The sequence below is a fragment of the Rana temporaria genome, chromosome 8 (genome assembly GCF_905171775.1).
Source record: "Rana temporaria chromosome 8, aRanTem1.1, whole genome shotgun sequence".
In the NCBI taxonomy this organism is placed as follows: Eukaryota; Metazoa; Chordata; class Amphibia; order Anura; family Ranidae; genus Rana; species Rana temporaria.
This window is the reverse complement of record NC_053496.1, coordinates 58,327,590-58,339,663: the sequence shown is the minus strand read 5'-3', so window position 1 is coordinate 58,339,663 and position 12,074 is coordinate 58,327,590. Positions and strand designations below refer to the sequence as shown.

Sequence of the window (12,074 nt, the reverse complement as noted above, 5' to 3'; positions counted from 1 at the left end):
CCCCCACAGTAGTGCAGACCTCAGACAGTAACCCCCACAGTAGTGCAGACCTCAGACAGTAACCCCCCCAATAGTGCAGAGCTCAGAAAGTAACCCCCCAGTAGTGCAGACCTCAGACAGCGGCGTGTGTTTCCCTTGAGCGCGTGCTCCTCCTCCTCTGTGGGTGTGAACAGAGAGGAGGGCCGCTGCCGGGTGTACCAAGATGGCCGCCGCTCCGGAGCTAGGCCGAAGCCGGGGACTTTCCTAGGCCGAGGCCCTGGAGCGCTCCACGGATCGTGGGGTGTGCCGATCCAAATGGGGTGACCCGTTCGGATCACGGATCGGTGACGATCCGTTGCACCCCTAGTCAGAAGGAGCCGGAACTACAAGGTAAACATCGGCTCCTTCTGACAGCTCCGCAGACACACACTCAGCGGCACGGGGGGCGGATGGAATGATTTTGCGGGCCGCAGATTCCCCACCCCTGGTGTAGGCACTGGCTTTAGTTTGTTGGCCATAGACATGGGGGTTGTCACAGATCCTAGGTAGAGTCCCACCAGATGGAGTGACAACTATATTGTGGCTTTAAATACCTAAGGAATTGTGTGGGTAGCATTGGTTTAGCATCCATTTAGGATACTTCTGAGATCATTCATAATTCATTGACATCATTGGCAAGTGCATTTGACCTGCAGAAAGTGGGTTTTGCATTCCCATTGACTTGCATAGGACTGCAAAACCCAATTAAAGTGTATAAAGTTCTGCCGGCTAAGGCCCTAATTCACATACTTGTGATTCAGCCATTCCCACTGTGCTGTGTGGGTAGCTCAGCATAGGGAAGGTGACAGCACTTTTCAGGCTGCAATTATGGAGACCCTATGTCACTCCCTGGCCTTGTGCCTTTTCCTTTAGACTTCCACTAAATGTTGCCCACCATTCACTCTTCTTGCTGTAAACCACCTTTGTACCTCCTCTTTACACTGATGAGTTTGTACAGCTGACATTTACCCATAATCAAGCCTTTAGCTGCTATTTGGCAATTTACTATGAGATCCATTTCATTAGCACTGTAGATGACCTTAAAAAATATTTCATGGATGCTGAAGAAAAACAGAGCTAACTGATGGTTTTGGTATTAAAATTAACTTTTATATTGATTTTGTATGCTTTTTACATGTGCTCAGGGCTAGAAATATTTTTTTTCGGGTTAGGGGCAGTTGGAAAAAAAAAACACTAGAGTACTTTGCATCCTATATGTTACAAAGGCAACTTGTGTAAAGTGCTTATTTGTAAAATAAATATTTTATGCAAATAATGGGCCAGATTCACATAGAAATGCCCAGGCGCAGCGTATCAGAGATACGCTACGCCGCCGTATCTTACCTGGCTCTAAGTCGAATCCAGGAAGATTTTGCGCCGTAAGTTACGGCGGCGTAGTGTATCTCTCGGCGCGTATTTCAAATTGGGCGGGTAGGGGGCGTGATTCATTTGAATGAAGCGCGTCCCCACGCCGATTGAACTGCGCATGCTCCGTTTCGAAATTTCCCGCTGTGCTTTGCGCGAAATGACGTTATTTTTAGAACTTCGACGTGACTTACGTCCATCCCTATTCACAGACGACTTGCGCAAAAAAAAAAATTCAAATTTCGACGCGGGAACGACGGCCATACTTTAACATGGCAAGTCTATCTATGCGCCGCAAAATAGCAGCTTTAACTATACGCCGTAAAAAGCCGACTAGAGACGACGTAAGAGAATGCGCCAACCGCGCGTACGTTCGTGGATCGTCGGAAAAAGCTCATTTGCATACCCGACGCTGAAAACGATGCAAACTCCACCCAGCGGGCGCCGAAGTATTGCATCTAAGATCCGAAGGCGTACAAAGCCGTACGCCTGTCGGATCTTACCCAAATGCCGTCGTATCTTGGTTTGAGGATTCAAACTAAAGATACGACACTGGAAATTTGAAAGTACGCCGGCGTATCAGTAGATACGCCGGCGTACTTGCTCTGTGAATCTGGCCCAATGAGAATTATATAAAAAATTGGTTTACATGTGAAGATTAATCCAGGAAATTTAAATAAAAATTTTCCAAAACCATTATAACTATTATTTAAAGCGTTGCCTTCTTACTGTGTATGGTGTTTATTTTTGTAGCTTAACTATCACTTTTGGTATTCTTAGTTTAGCAACGTTTATCATGCTGCCTGTTATATTCTATTAAACTACTGCCATTTAATTTCACAATTTAGAATGAAAAATGCCACCTATTAATAGAACATGAAACACAAAAGCTGAAAGAATTAGATGAAGAGCATGTCCAAGAGCTGAAAGACTGGAGGGAAAAACTACGACCACGGAAAAAGGTACCTAACCGCTCCACTGATGTGTGCAAACCTGCCTGCCATGCTTTTCTTTAATTTGCCATGTCATTTTCTGCTTGTGTTATCAGTTACATGCAGCAGAAAAGTAGTCTTTTACTTGCTCTCTTAAAGTGGTACTAAAATCACAAATGACACATATGATGCAATCTGTCATTAAAAAGCAGTCCTTGTTTTTTTAACAAACCAAGATGTGCAGCAAAAGTGGAAGGTAGAGGGTTGAAAAAACTATGTAGCAATTAAAAGAGTGTTTACAATGGTGATAATAAAATTAGTAGTAATAATGTCCATCACAGTGCAAACTCCCAATTGGGAGATATATTAAACCAATATTGTGCAGAAAAAGTCCATAAATAAAGTTGATAGTATGCTGGTGCTTGAAGGATAAATCTTTAGCATACTATCAACTTTATTTATGGACTTTTTCTGCACAATATTGGTTTAATATATCTCCCAATTGGGAGTTTGCACTGTGATGGACATTATTACGACTAATTTTATTATCACCATTTATGATTAATTACTGTTTGCTGATTATTAATTATTTAATAACTTATCTGGATATACTTTTGTTTATTAAGGTATTTTATTACCTGTAGCGCCCCCTTTTTCTTCACATATTCACATTGTTACAGTTTACTACAATTTTGGGGAGCTGCTCAGGATTTAATTGATTTATTATTCACTTATTATTTATATATTTGGCGCGAGATTTTACCCCCCATCCCCCAAAAATATATATAAAAAAAACAATTGTTTTCCTCAGTTTAGGCCGATACGTATTTTTCTACATATATTTCGTAAAAAAAAAAAATCGCAATAAGTGTTTGATTGGTTTGCGCAAAAGTTATAGCGTCTACAAAATAGGGGATAGTTTTATGGCATTTTTATTAATATTATTTTTATCAGTACTGCGACCTTATGGCCAACACTTCGGACACTTTTGACACATTTTTGGGACCATTGGCATTTTTATAGCGATCAGTGCTATAAAAATGCATTGATTACTGTAAAAATGTCACTGTCAGGGAAGGGGTTAACACTAGGGGGCAAAGAAGGGGTTAATTATGTTCCCTAGGTGTGTTCTAGTTGAAGGGGGGGGTGGGACTGACTAGGGGAAATGGCAGATCGCTGTTCATACATTGTACGAACAGTCATTTCTCCCCCTGAAAAGACCGGGAGCTGTGTGTTTACACTCGCTCTGTAACGAGTGATCGCGCCTGTCGGGCACGCACGTCGGCACCAGGGGTGAGCAGGGGGCGCGCCCCTAGTGGCTGAAATGCAAAATTACGTGATTTTGCGTAGCCGACCTGCCGCCATAAAACTGCGGCGGCTGGTCGGAAAGAGGTTAAAGGAAGTAAAGGGAAATCACCGGGCAATTAGTTGCAAGTTGAAAAAAAAAACTAAACCAGGGGTCCTCCAACTACAGCCCGCGGACCACATGCGGCCCGCGGAGGACTTTTTAACCGGCCCAGCCAACCCTGACAGGCAACGCCTGTTACACGGCAGGTTGAAACACAGCGATCACGCTGTGTCACGGAGATGACAGTGTTATCAGTTCGGGCGTGCTGTGATGAATGTCCCGCCCTCCTAGACTAGCTCATGTGATAGAGCCAGTGATCTGTCTATCAGACGAGTTGGTTTAGGAGGAGGAGGGCGGGACATTTATGACAGCGCGCCCGAACTGTTACCAACACTGTGAGCTTCGTGACACAGCAGGATCGTGACAGCAGTTTGGCACAGTAAGGAGAAAGGCTGTGAGGGGCTTTCGATGGTGAGGGAGGCTTGTGATGGTGAGGGGGGCTGATGATGATGAAATGATGATGGTGGGGGGGGGGGGCCTGATGATGATGATGATGATGATGATGATGATGAAATGATGATGATGGTGGGGGGGGGGGCTGATGATGATGATGATGATGATGATGATGATGAAATGATGTAATGATGATGGTGGGGGGGGGGGCTTGCAATGAGGGGCTGATGATGTAATGATGAAGGTGGGGGGGGCTTGCAATGGTGAGTGGGGTTGCAATGAGGGGCTGATGATGGTGAGGGGGGCTTGCAAAGGTGAGGGGGGGTTGCAATGAGAGGCTGATGATGGTGAGGGGGGCTTGCAAAGGTGAGGGGGGATTGCAATGAGGGGCTGATGATGATGTAATGATGATTGGGGGGGGCTTGCAATGATTTTGATTGGCTTGCAATTAATGATTGTGAGGGAGGGGGGTGGCAATGAGGGGCTTACAATGATAATGGTGAGGGGGGGCTTGCAATGAGGGGATGATGATGATGATGATGATGATAATGATGGTGAGGTGGCGGGGGCTTGCAATGATCATGATCGGTTTGCAATTAATGATTGTGAGGGGGGGGCTTGCAATGAGGGGCTTATAATGATGAAGGGGGAGGGTTGCAATGATCGTGAGGGGCTTGCAATGGTGAGGGGGGGGGGGGGCTTGAACTAATGGCTTGAATTTGAAATGGTGGTGAGGGGGGGCTTGCAATGATGGCTTGAAATGACGGTGAGGGTGGGCTCAAAATAACATACATGCAATGTGCATAGGAAATTGTTCATCGTTTTTTTTATAGTCCGGCCCTCTAACGGTCTGAGGGACAGTGAACCGGCCCTCTGTTTAAAAAGTTTGAGGAACTCTGCCCTAAACAATCAGTTAATATTTCTATTTGTGAAATGTTTTTGTTTTTTTGAACTTTCAATATTTTCTGAAAAATAATGAAATGATTTTTCACTTGTAGGCACTTGAAGAAGAGTTTGCAAGAAAACTTCAGGAGCAAGAAATGTTTTTTAAAATGTCTGGAGATTCCGAATGCCTTAACCCTTCATCACAGAGCCGGATTTCTAAGTTTTATCCTATCCCAAGCATGCATTCTACTGGCTCCTAACTATGCTCTTTTTAGAGATTGTTTTATATACTTCTATCTCAGCCATGTCCCTTTTGGAACTTTTTCAAACTAGCATGGATAGTTTTTTTTTTTTTTTTCCCGTAAGAATCTGTTTTAAGGCTGATGTTTTTTTTTTGTTTGTTTTATAAAGTATATATATACATATATATAAATGACATAACCTAAATTAAAAAATCTACTCTATTGTTTTGTACAGCTAGGACACAAAATCCTGTGAAGGCCGCTATGCTGTTTGCTTGTGTTGAAACGATTTTGCCATGTTTTGTATTATATTTAATATGCAAGAAGAAAAAACGTTTTAGTGTATTTTTACAGAGGGCGAGTCCTTGAATCTGGTTATTCAGCTTTGAACGGATTAGGGCTAATGCTTAGCATTAGGAGTTTTTTCAAATGATATTAACTTTCAGTTCATTCAGTGGCTCCTGATATCCGTGTTTTCAAAAAGGATAGTGTGATGCTCACAACAACCAGTAAGATTATTCCTTTCATTTAGTAAGCAGCACCAGAAAAATAAAGGTAGATTTAACTGCTTGCTATGGACGCATTTAATACAAGTCTTTATATTTCCACTTGTACTGTATTTGTAAAGCAGTTCTTTGCTGATATCAGTCATTTTATGCTGGAAGGTGCTTACACTGTAATCTGCACTGTAAAGTGCGGTTATGGAATCACAATGCAGACATTTGCTGCAGTTAGGCTTTATGCAGACTTTCTAGTCGGTTGTATTTTAGATGCTTATTAAGAATTCTCTCTTATTTCACAAGTCTGTTTACACAGGCCTATGAGAAAGGAGATTATGTTGCTTGGGTTCAGGTCTAGTGCACACTGGGGGCTGAAGGGAAAAAAAAACTGACGGCTCAGGAGGAGCAGCTGTACTAACTATCCAAAGTTAGTACATAGATCTCCCCTGCTGTTCTATTGTGTCTTCTGCCGGACTGACTGCATTACACACAGTCTGAATGTCAATCAGTTTCTATTGAACCCAACGTTCGGCTCGTGTGTACTAGACTTTAGGGTGCATTTACACCTGCAAATGCATCCTGCCGCCGATTTAGATGAGAGAACCCTAGCGGGGGTTCTTGTGATAGGCAGCCTCATTGCGACTGATCGCTGCATGAGAGATTACATAAGCCCCACTGGGGTTCTTGCATTTTGTTTGAGGCAGGTGTGACTGCCTCCTTACTTTGTGCCACTATTATCCACTTTGTGTTATTATTTAGGCCCATATTCTTTTCTAAAGCAAGATGGAAATGGTGTCTGGTCTCTACAGGTAACACTGTCTTCATGTTTAAGCAACTTGAGGAAACTGAACACGTGGGGGTTTATTTACTAAAGGCAAATCCACTTTGCACTACAAGTGCACTTGGAAGTACAGTCATTGTAGGTCCGAGGGGGACATGCAAGGAGAATAAAAAACAGCATTTTAGCTTGCACATGATTGGAGGATAAAATCAGCAGAGCTTCCCCTCATTTCAGATCTACCCCCTCAGATTTAAAGCGACTGCACTTCCAAGTGCACTTTCAGTGCAATTTCATGTGCACTCTGTACTAGTAGTTTGCACTTGTTTGTAGTGCAACGTGGATTTGCCTTTAGTAAATAACCCCCATAGTGTTTATGCTATAACCTATAGCAGCCAATCAGATCTCCCACTCCTTTATTTTCTTTTCTCTTTTTTTTTAATTGGGTTTATTTAGAAGACGTCAAAATAGTCTGTTTTAAATTGTGATATAGAATTTCCTAAGAAAAAAGATTGTGGCATTTTGATTTGAAATAATTGTGTGAGTTAATGGGAGAGGTATTTTGTAGACAGCTTCCAAAGGGAGCATTTCGTTTTATTCACATTGCTTCTATGAGAGCACATTTAAAATTTATTTAAAAGGTTAAATGATTAATTTTTTAAATTGACTCTCTTAGACACACTATTATGTCCAGACTGGGGCATTCTCAGTGCTCCAGTGGGTTTAGAGTTGTTTTTTTTTTTTATTGGTTATGTCTTTTACTTGTTTAACCAGCAAAATGCCCATTTGCAAAGCACTCGTTTTTTGCACTAAAAAAAGTTAACTGCAAGCACATTGGAACAACACCCATAACCATATTTGTTGTTACGGTTAGATTTTGAAGTACATGTGTTTTTTATATGCAGTTGAGTTAGTCTTGTGATGACCCAAACCAGTGACTTATGTATAAACACAGCCAATCATTTTGTAAGCTAGAACGATCGTCTCCTTTTTGTAGAGTAAAAAAGAATTTCTAAGAATATTTTGAGGTTAAACATGGTAAGCAGAAGGTAAAACTCCTAAGGAATTGGTTCTGTCATCAAAATCTCTGTCTCTACTGTATGTGGTTGGTGAGCACAATTTAGCACACAACCCTCATCAAGTGAAATCCACTCCCTTTTAAAACTGAATGCAATAGAAACATATGCTGGATTTTTTCTTTTTTTCAAGCAGAGTTGAAGTTTATGTATTTAGTTTGTTGCATGTTACATTGTCCCCGTTACATTTATGCTAAATCAACAGTAATGTCATTTGTAAATTTCTCCTGTGATGGCTTTGCTTATAACATAGAAAATTATTATATAGTGGCGTTTGCGCTTGTATAATTTGAAGGGCTAGTTGTAATTTTTATTTTAGTCAGTATTAGCTTTGTTTTGTTGAGCGGTTTCCACATATTTACATACTGTCTACTTGCATGACCACTGCCAGTGGATTGGTGTGCCACTGGGAAATTCTGGCCTTGAGAATGTCGGTGGATTCAGAGTGTGTGCGATGTGCGAGCTGGGCAGGATCCACACTGTACCTTAGAGAATTAGGGCCACCACTATTTGGAGTCATATTGGTACCTTATCCTCACTGCTAATCTTGTACACAGGGATAGCTAAAAAAAAAATGTTTTATTATATCACATAACTTTTATTTCCTAAAGATGATTTTTATACTTTTTGTATATCTTTTTTCCCTCATTTTCTCCTTGTAAGGGCATATTTACACTATACATTAAGGCAACACATTTTTGTGCGTTTAGGCAGCCAATCCAATTTATTGTATTTGTTTTGCTCCTTAACCCCATTGGTGCCGACTGCATGCAAATATGTGGCCTCTTAGCGGGGGTGACCCTTGGTGCAGAGCGGCTGCATATTTGTGTGATCAAGTGGGATACCGCTGTGACGAGAGCGTGCCCTTGGCACAGTTGTTGGCAGGTAACGGAAAGCTCACGATCGCTGCTTAAGATCGGGAGCTTTCCGACTATGTGACTGCAGTGACAGCCAATCATGGCGGTTACATGATCATAAACTCCGTCCCACCTCCCGGCATCCTAAACCCCTTAAAGGCCTGGGAGGCGCCAGCTCTAAGGGATTAAGGCATGTTAAAAGTTAAATATGACTATAACGTGTTACCATAATGCAGCCATGTGAATGATGTTTACAGAGAACAGAACCTGTCACAGTAGGGTTCATAAACCTTTAAATATCCTTTGAATCCGCTGGCAGGCTGCTTTTAGTGGTCACATGATAAAGTCAACTTAAGACGTCTGCCTGGTTTTACTGGACAATGGTTATTTAGCATTTTCTGCAAAGCAGAGTTTATAAATTAGCTTTCTATAAAATAAAACTGTCTTATATTTTGAGATGGGCTTTGAATGTTCCTTTACGAATCTCAAAAAAAAAAAGTCTATGAAAAAACATTTGTGACTTAGACGAGCAAAGGTCACAGAGCAGTGGTGTTCAGTTCCACACGGTAACTAATCACCAAGCGGCATTCATTAGGATGAATACCACTCAACCAAAGGAAGCTCGCGTCTGGTTGCTGTACTTTATTGCGATGATTTCTTGAGCTGTGGTGAGTCCATTGTGTGTTTTTAATGCAGCACATAAGACCTGAAACATACTAATTTCTAGAAGCAGATAGCAATGTCTTGAGCAAGTAGTTGTGGCAAGAATGATTACTGCAGTGTAACAAGAAGAAGGTAATGCAAAGTGTAACGTCTCTCATGCAGAGATTACATGTGGATGATCGGCCCTAGATGCAGACTGCCTGTGATTGATGTCCTCACTGCAAAAGTGATTACATGCAAGTGGCCTTGATTAGCTGCGAGAGCCAGCAGCCTCCTGTTGCTTGCAATGGGGCTGCCTCTTGCAGCTAACCGTGGGAACCCCCACGAGGGCTCTCTTATCTAATCAAAGGCAGGGTGCATTTTCAGGTGTAAATGCAATCTTTAATCATTGCTTGGCTTACTTTATCAAATGTTGAAAAATGTCTGCATTTTACAGTGACTTGTAAAGCTATTGTATACAATCTGTGGGTTTCATTGTCACCACACATGTATTACCTGCTATTGATTCTTGGCAAAACATTGTATAAGTAAAAAGTTCTGTCCATAGTGAGTCAATGATACAGACATTAAAGTATTCGATGGTTTAAATTATAGCAGTATTTACCATTATATATTGTAGAATTGTCCCCTATACACCAACAATTGCCATTTCAGGGGAGTTTTCTTCTGCTGTTGGGTGGGCCTCACCATGCAGGCAAATGAGAGCCAGAGCAGGGCAGTCTTCTACCCACGGCTACATTTTCTATTACAAATCAAAGTAAAACACATACAGTCCACTAGGTTGCAACAACTTCATAATGGACTTGGTGGAGGTAGAAGTAACAATGGAGAACATGTTGCCACTGCAGGCTCAAGTAAAAGAAGTAGACACCTGATTAACCATTTGGCATCTACTTAAAAGTAATATTTGTGGTGGACTTGACCTTGTGTCTATGACTCTATGCATTTAGCCTGCTGTGCTGAGTCCACCTGTTTTATTTCAAGGACACAACTGCGTAACCAACATGCTGGCAAAACTTGTAGAATCTGAAAATGTCAGACAGTTATTGCTGGTAGTGGAGTACCACTGGCCATAGTGCCCTTTTCCTCAATGATTTTTTACATTTATATGCTCGGTGGACTTTTTTTTTTTTTTTTTTTACAAATAAAAGTCCTGTAATTGAGGCCACTAAAAAATTAGCATTTGGCATCAGTCTGGCTAATAAAAATGCTGATTGGTACTGCACACTGTTTTTTTAAGAAAGTCCACTATTGTTAGTAGTTTTTTTATATATAATGTTTGTGTTTAGAGACATTACTTTGAGATTGTACCCTTCTTTACAGTCTTTATTTTGTTTCAATATTTTTTCTGAAGAAATAAAGACGGGCACTTAACCATTTAGAAAATGCAGTCACCATGCCTGCTGTATCCCTCGCTTCCTGCATTTTGCAGTCCTTAAATGTCACAGAGACAATTACTATGATGAGTTGCAAATGTCAACAATTATTGATACCTGCTGACTACTGGATGCACCTAGAAAAGCATCCAAGTACTGACATCTGCAAAATGTAGAGTGGGATTGTCTCTGGTTACACATCTGTACAGGACCCATACTCTTTTACAAACGTTACTTTTAAGCAGACTGCCAGTTATCCAATAGTTTTAATTTTGTCTTTAAAAGGAATTTCTGTTTGTATGAGATAACTTGTTTGACCAGTAATTAACCTGAAAGAACACTCCAAAAGTGTCAAGAAAGAAGCACATTGTCTGTTTGGAAGAAAATGCTTTCTGTAAAATTGTACTGTAAATAAATCAGATATACTGTACTCACCTGTGACATGTTTCATTTTGTGTTCTACGTTGCTTGCTTTTGTTTCTTCTAACAAAGCAACATAGAGCTGAAGATTGTCAAAATGATATTAAGGTGTGAAAAAATTAGAGCAGAGATGGTCAAAATCTACTTTCTGTATTTGTTTTCCTTTGGGATACCCTCTAAAGGTTTTAAGAGGCACGCAAGTTATGAGTCCTTTTGAGGCTGTAGACACACTGACGTTTTTAAAAAGTTGTCAGAAAAAGCACTGGGTTGGCACCAAGTCAAATTTTTTGATGTACCATAAGTCTGGAAATCATTTTGGTTGGGTAGTAGTAGGAAGTAACATTCAGGCTGGGTTCACACTATACTACACGACTTTCATCCCACTTTGCTCTGCAACATCGGTCCTACATTGGTCCTACATCCATCCGACTTTCATGAACAGGATACTACTTTGTTCCGACTTTGTGATAGTCTGACTTCTTTGACCAATCAAAACAATCCCAGAGTGAGATAAATTCCTTTTACTGCTGCTGTAATCACCATGTCGGATGTCAAAAGTCAGATGGTAAGGACAAGGCTCCTACTTTGATCCGACTTGATCCGACTTCAATGATATTCAATGGGCTGAAGTAGGATCAAAGTCGGACCAAAGTAGTACAGAAGCATTTTCAAAGTCGGACCAGTTAAGACAGGTTTTTATAGGGAAACATTTATTTTCACACGTCATGCGACATAAGCTCCCAATGTCGGAGCGTTGGTCGGATAAGTGTGAACCCGGCCTCAACTAGACTTGTTCTGAATGTGACTTAACTACTGCCAGCTGTGCCATGACCTGGCTAAATTTATACCTTTTTACAGAAAAAAAAAATGGTTGGTTCTTGTGGGCTACACAGTACTTTTAGTCACTTTAATACACAAGGCTTGCTTTTCTTTTTTTTCTTTTTTTTTTACGACAGGTTAGTTAAACATTGCATTGACATCAAGACAATTTTTCTTACAGCACATCCCACTGACAACATGATATATGCTAAATAGTGCCTTGCCTACACTTAGACTGGAGGCAAGGGCTTGCATGCCTTGCATAGCTATAAACATTTTACGTCCACCCTCTAATACAGTACTTAACATTTTAAAGTGACACTGTTTCAACAAAAAAGCTTC

At 41.0% G+C, this 12,074-nt stretch overlaps 1 protein-coding gene across 4 annotated transcripts in view; it reads left to right on the top strand.

The window, feature by feature from the left end:
* SLK (STE20 like kinase) overlaps window positions 1-5,857 on the top strand; it is a 105,160-nt gene extending 99,303 nt beyond the window's left edge. For all 4 annotated transcript variants that reach the window (XM_040361842.1, XM_040361843.1, XM_040361841.1 and 1 more), the window contains 2 exons: window positions 2,232-2,345; window positions 5,115-5,857. In XM_040361842.1, the coding sequence (XP_040217776.1) occupies window positions 2,232-2,345; window positions 5,115-5,261 (261 nt within the window). In that variant the 3' untranslated portion in view covers window positions 5,262-5,857. The remainder of the gene's footprint in view (window positions 1-2,231; window positions 2,346-5,114) is intronic.
* The last annotated feature ends 6,217 nt before the right edge of the window (window positions 5,858-12,074 follow it).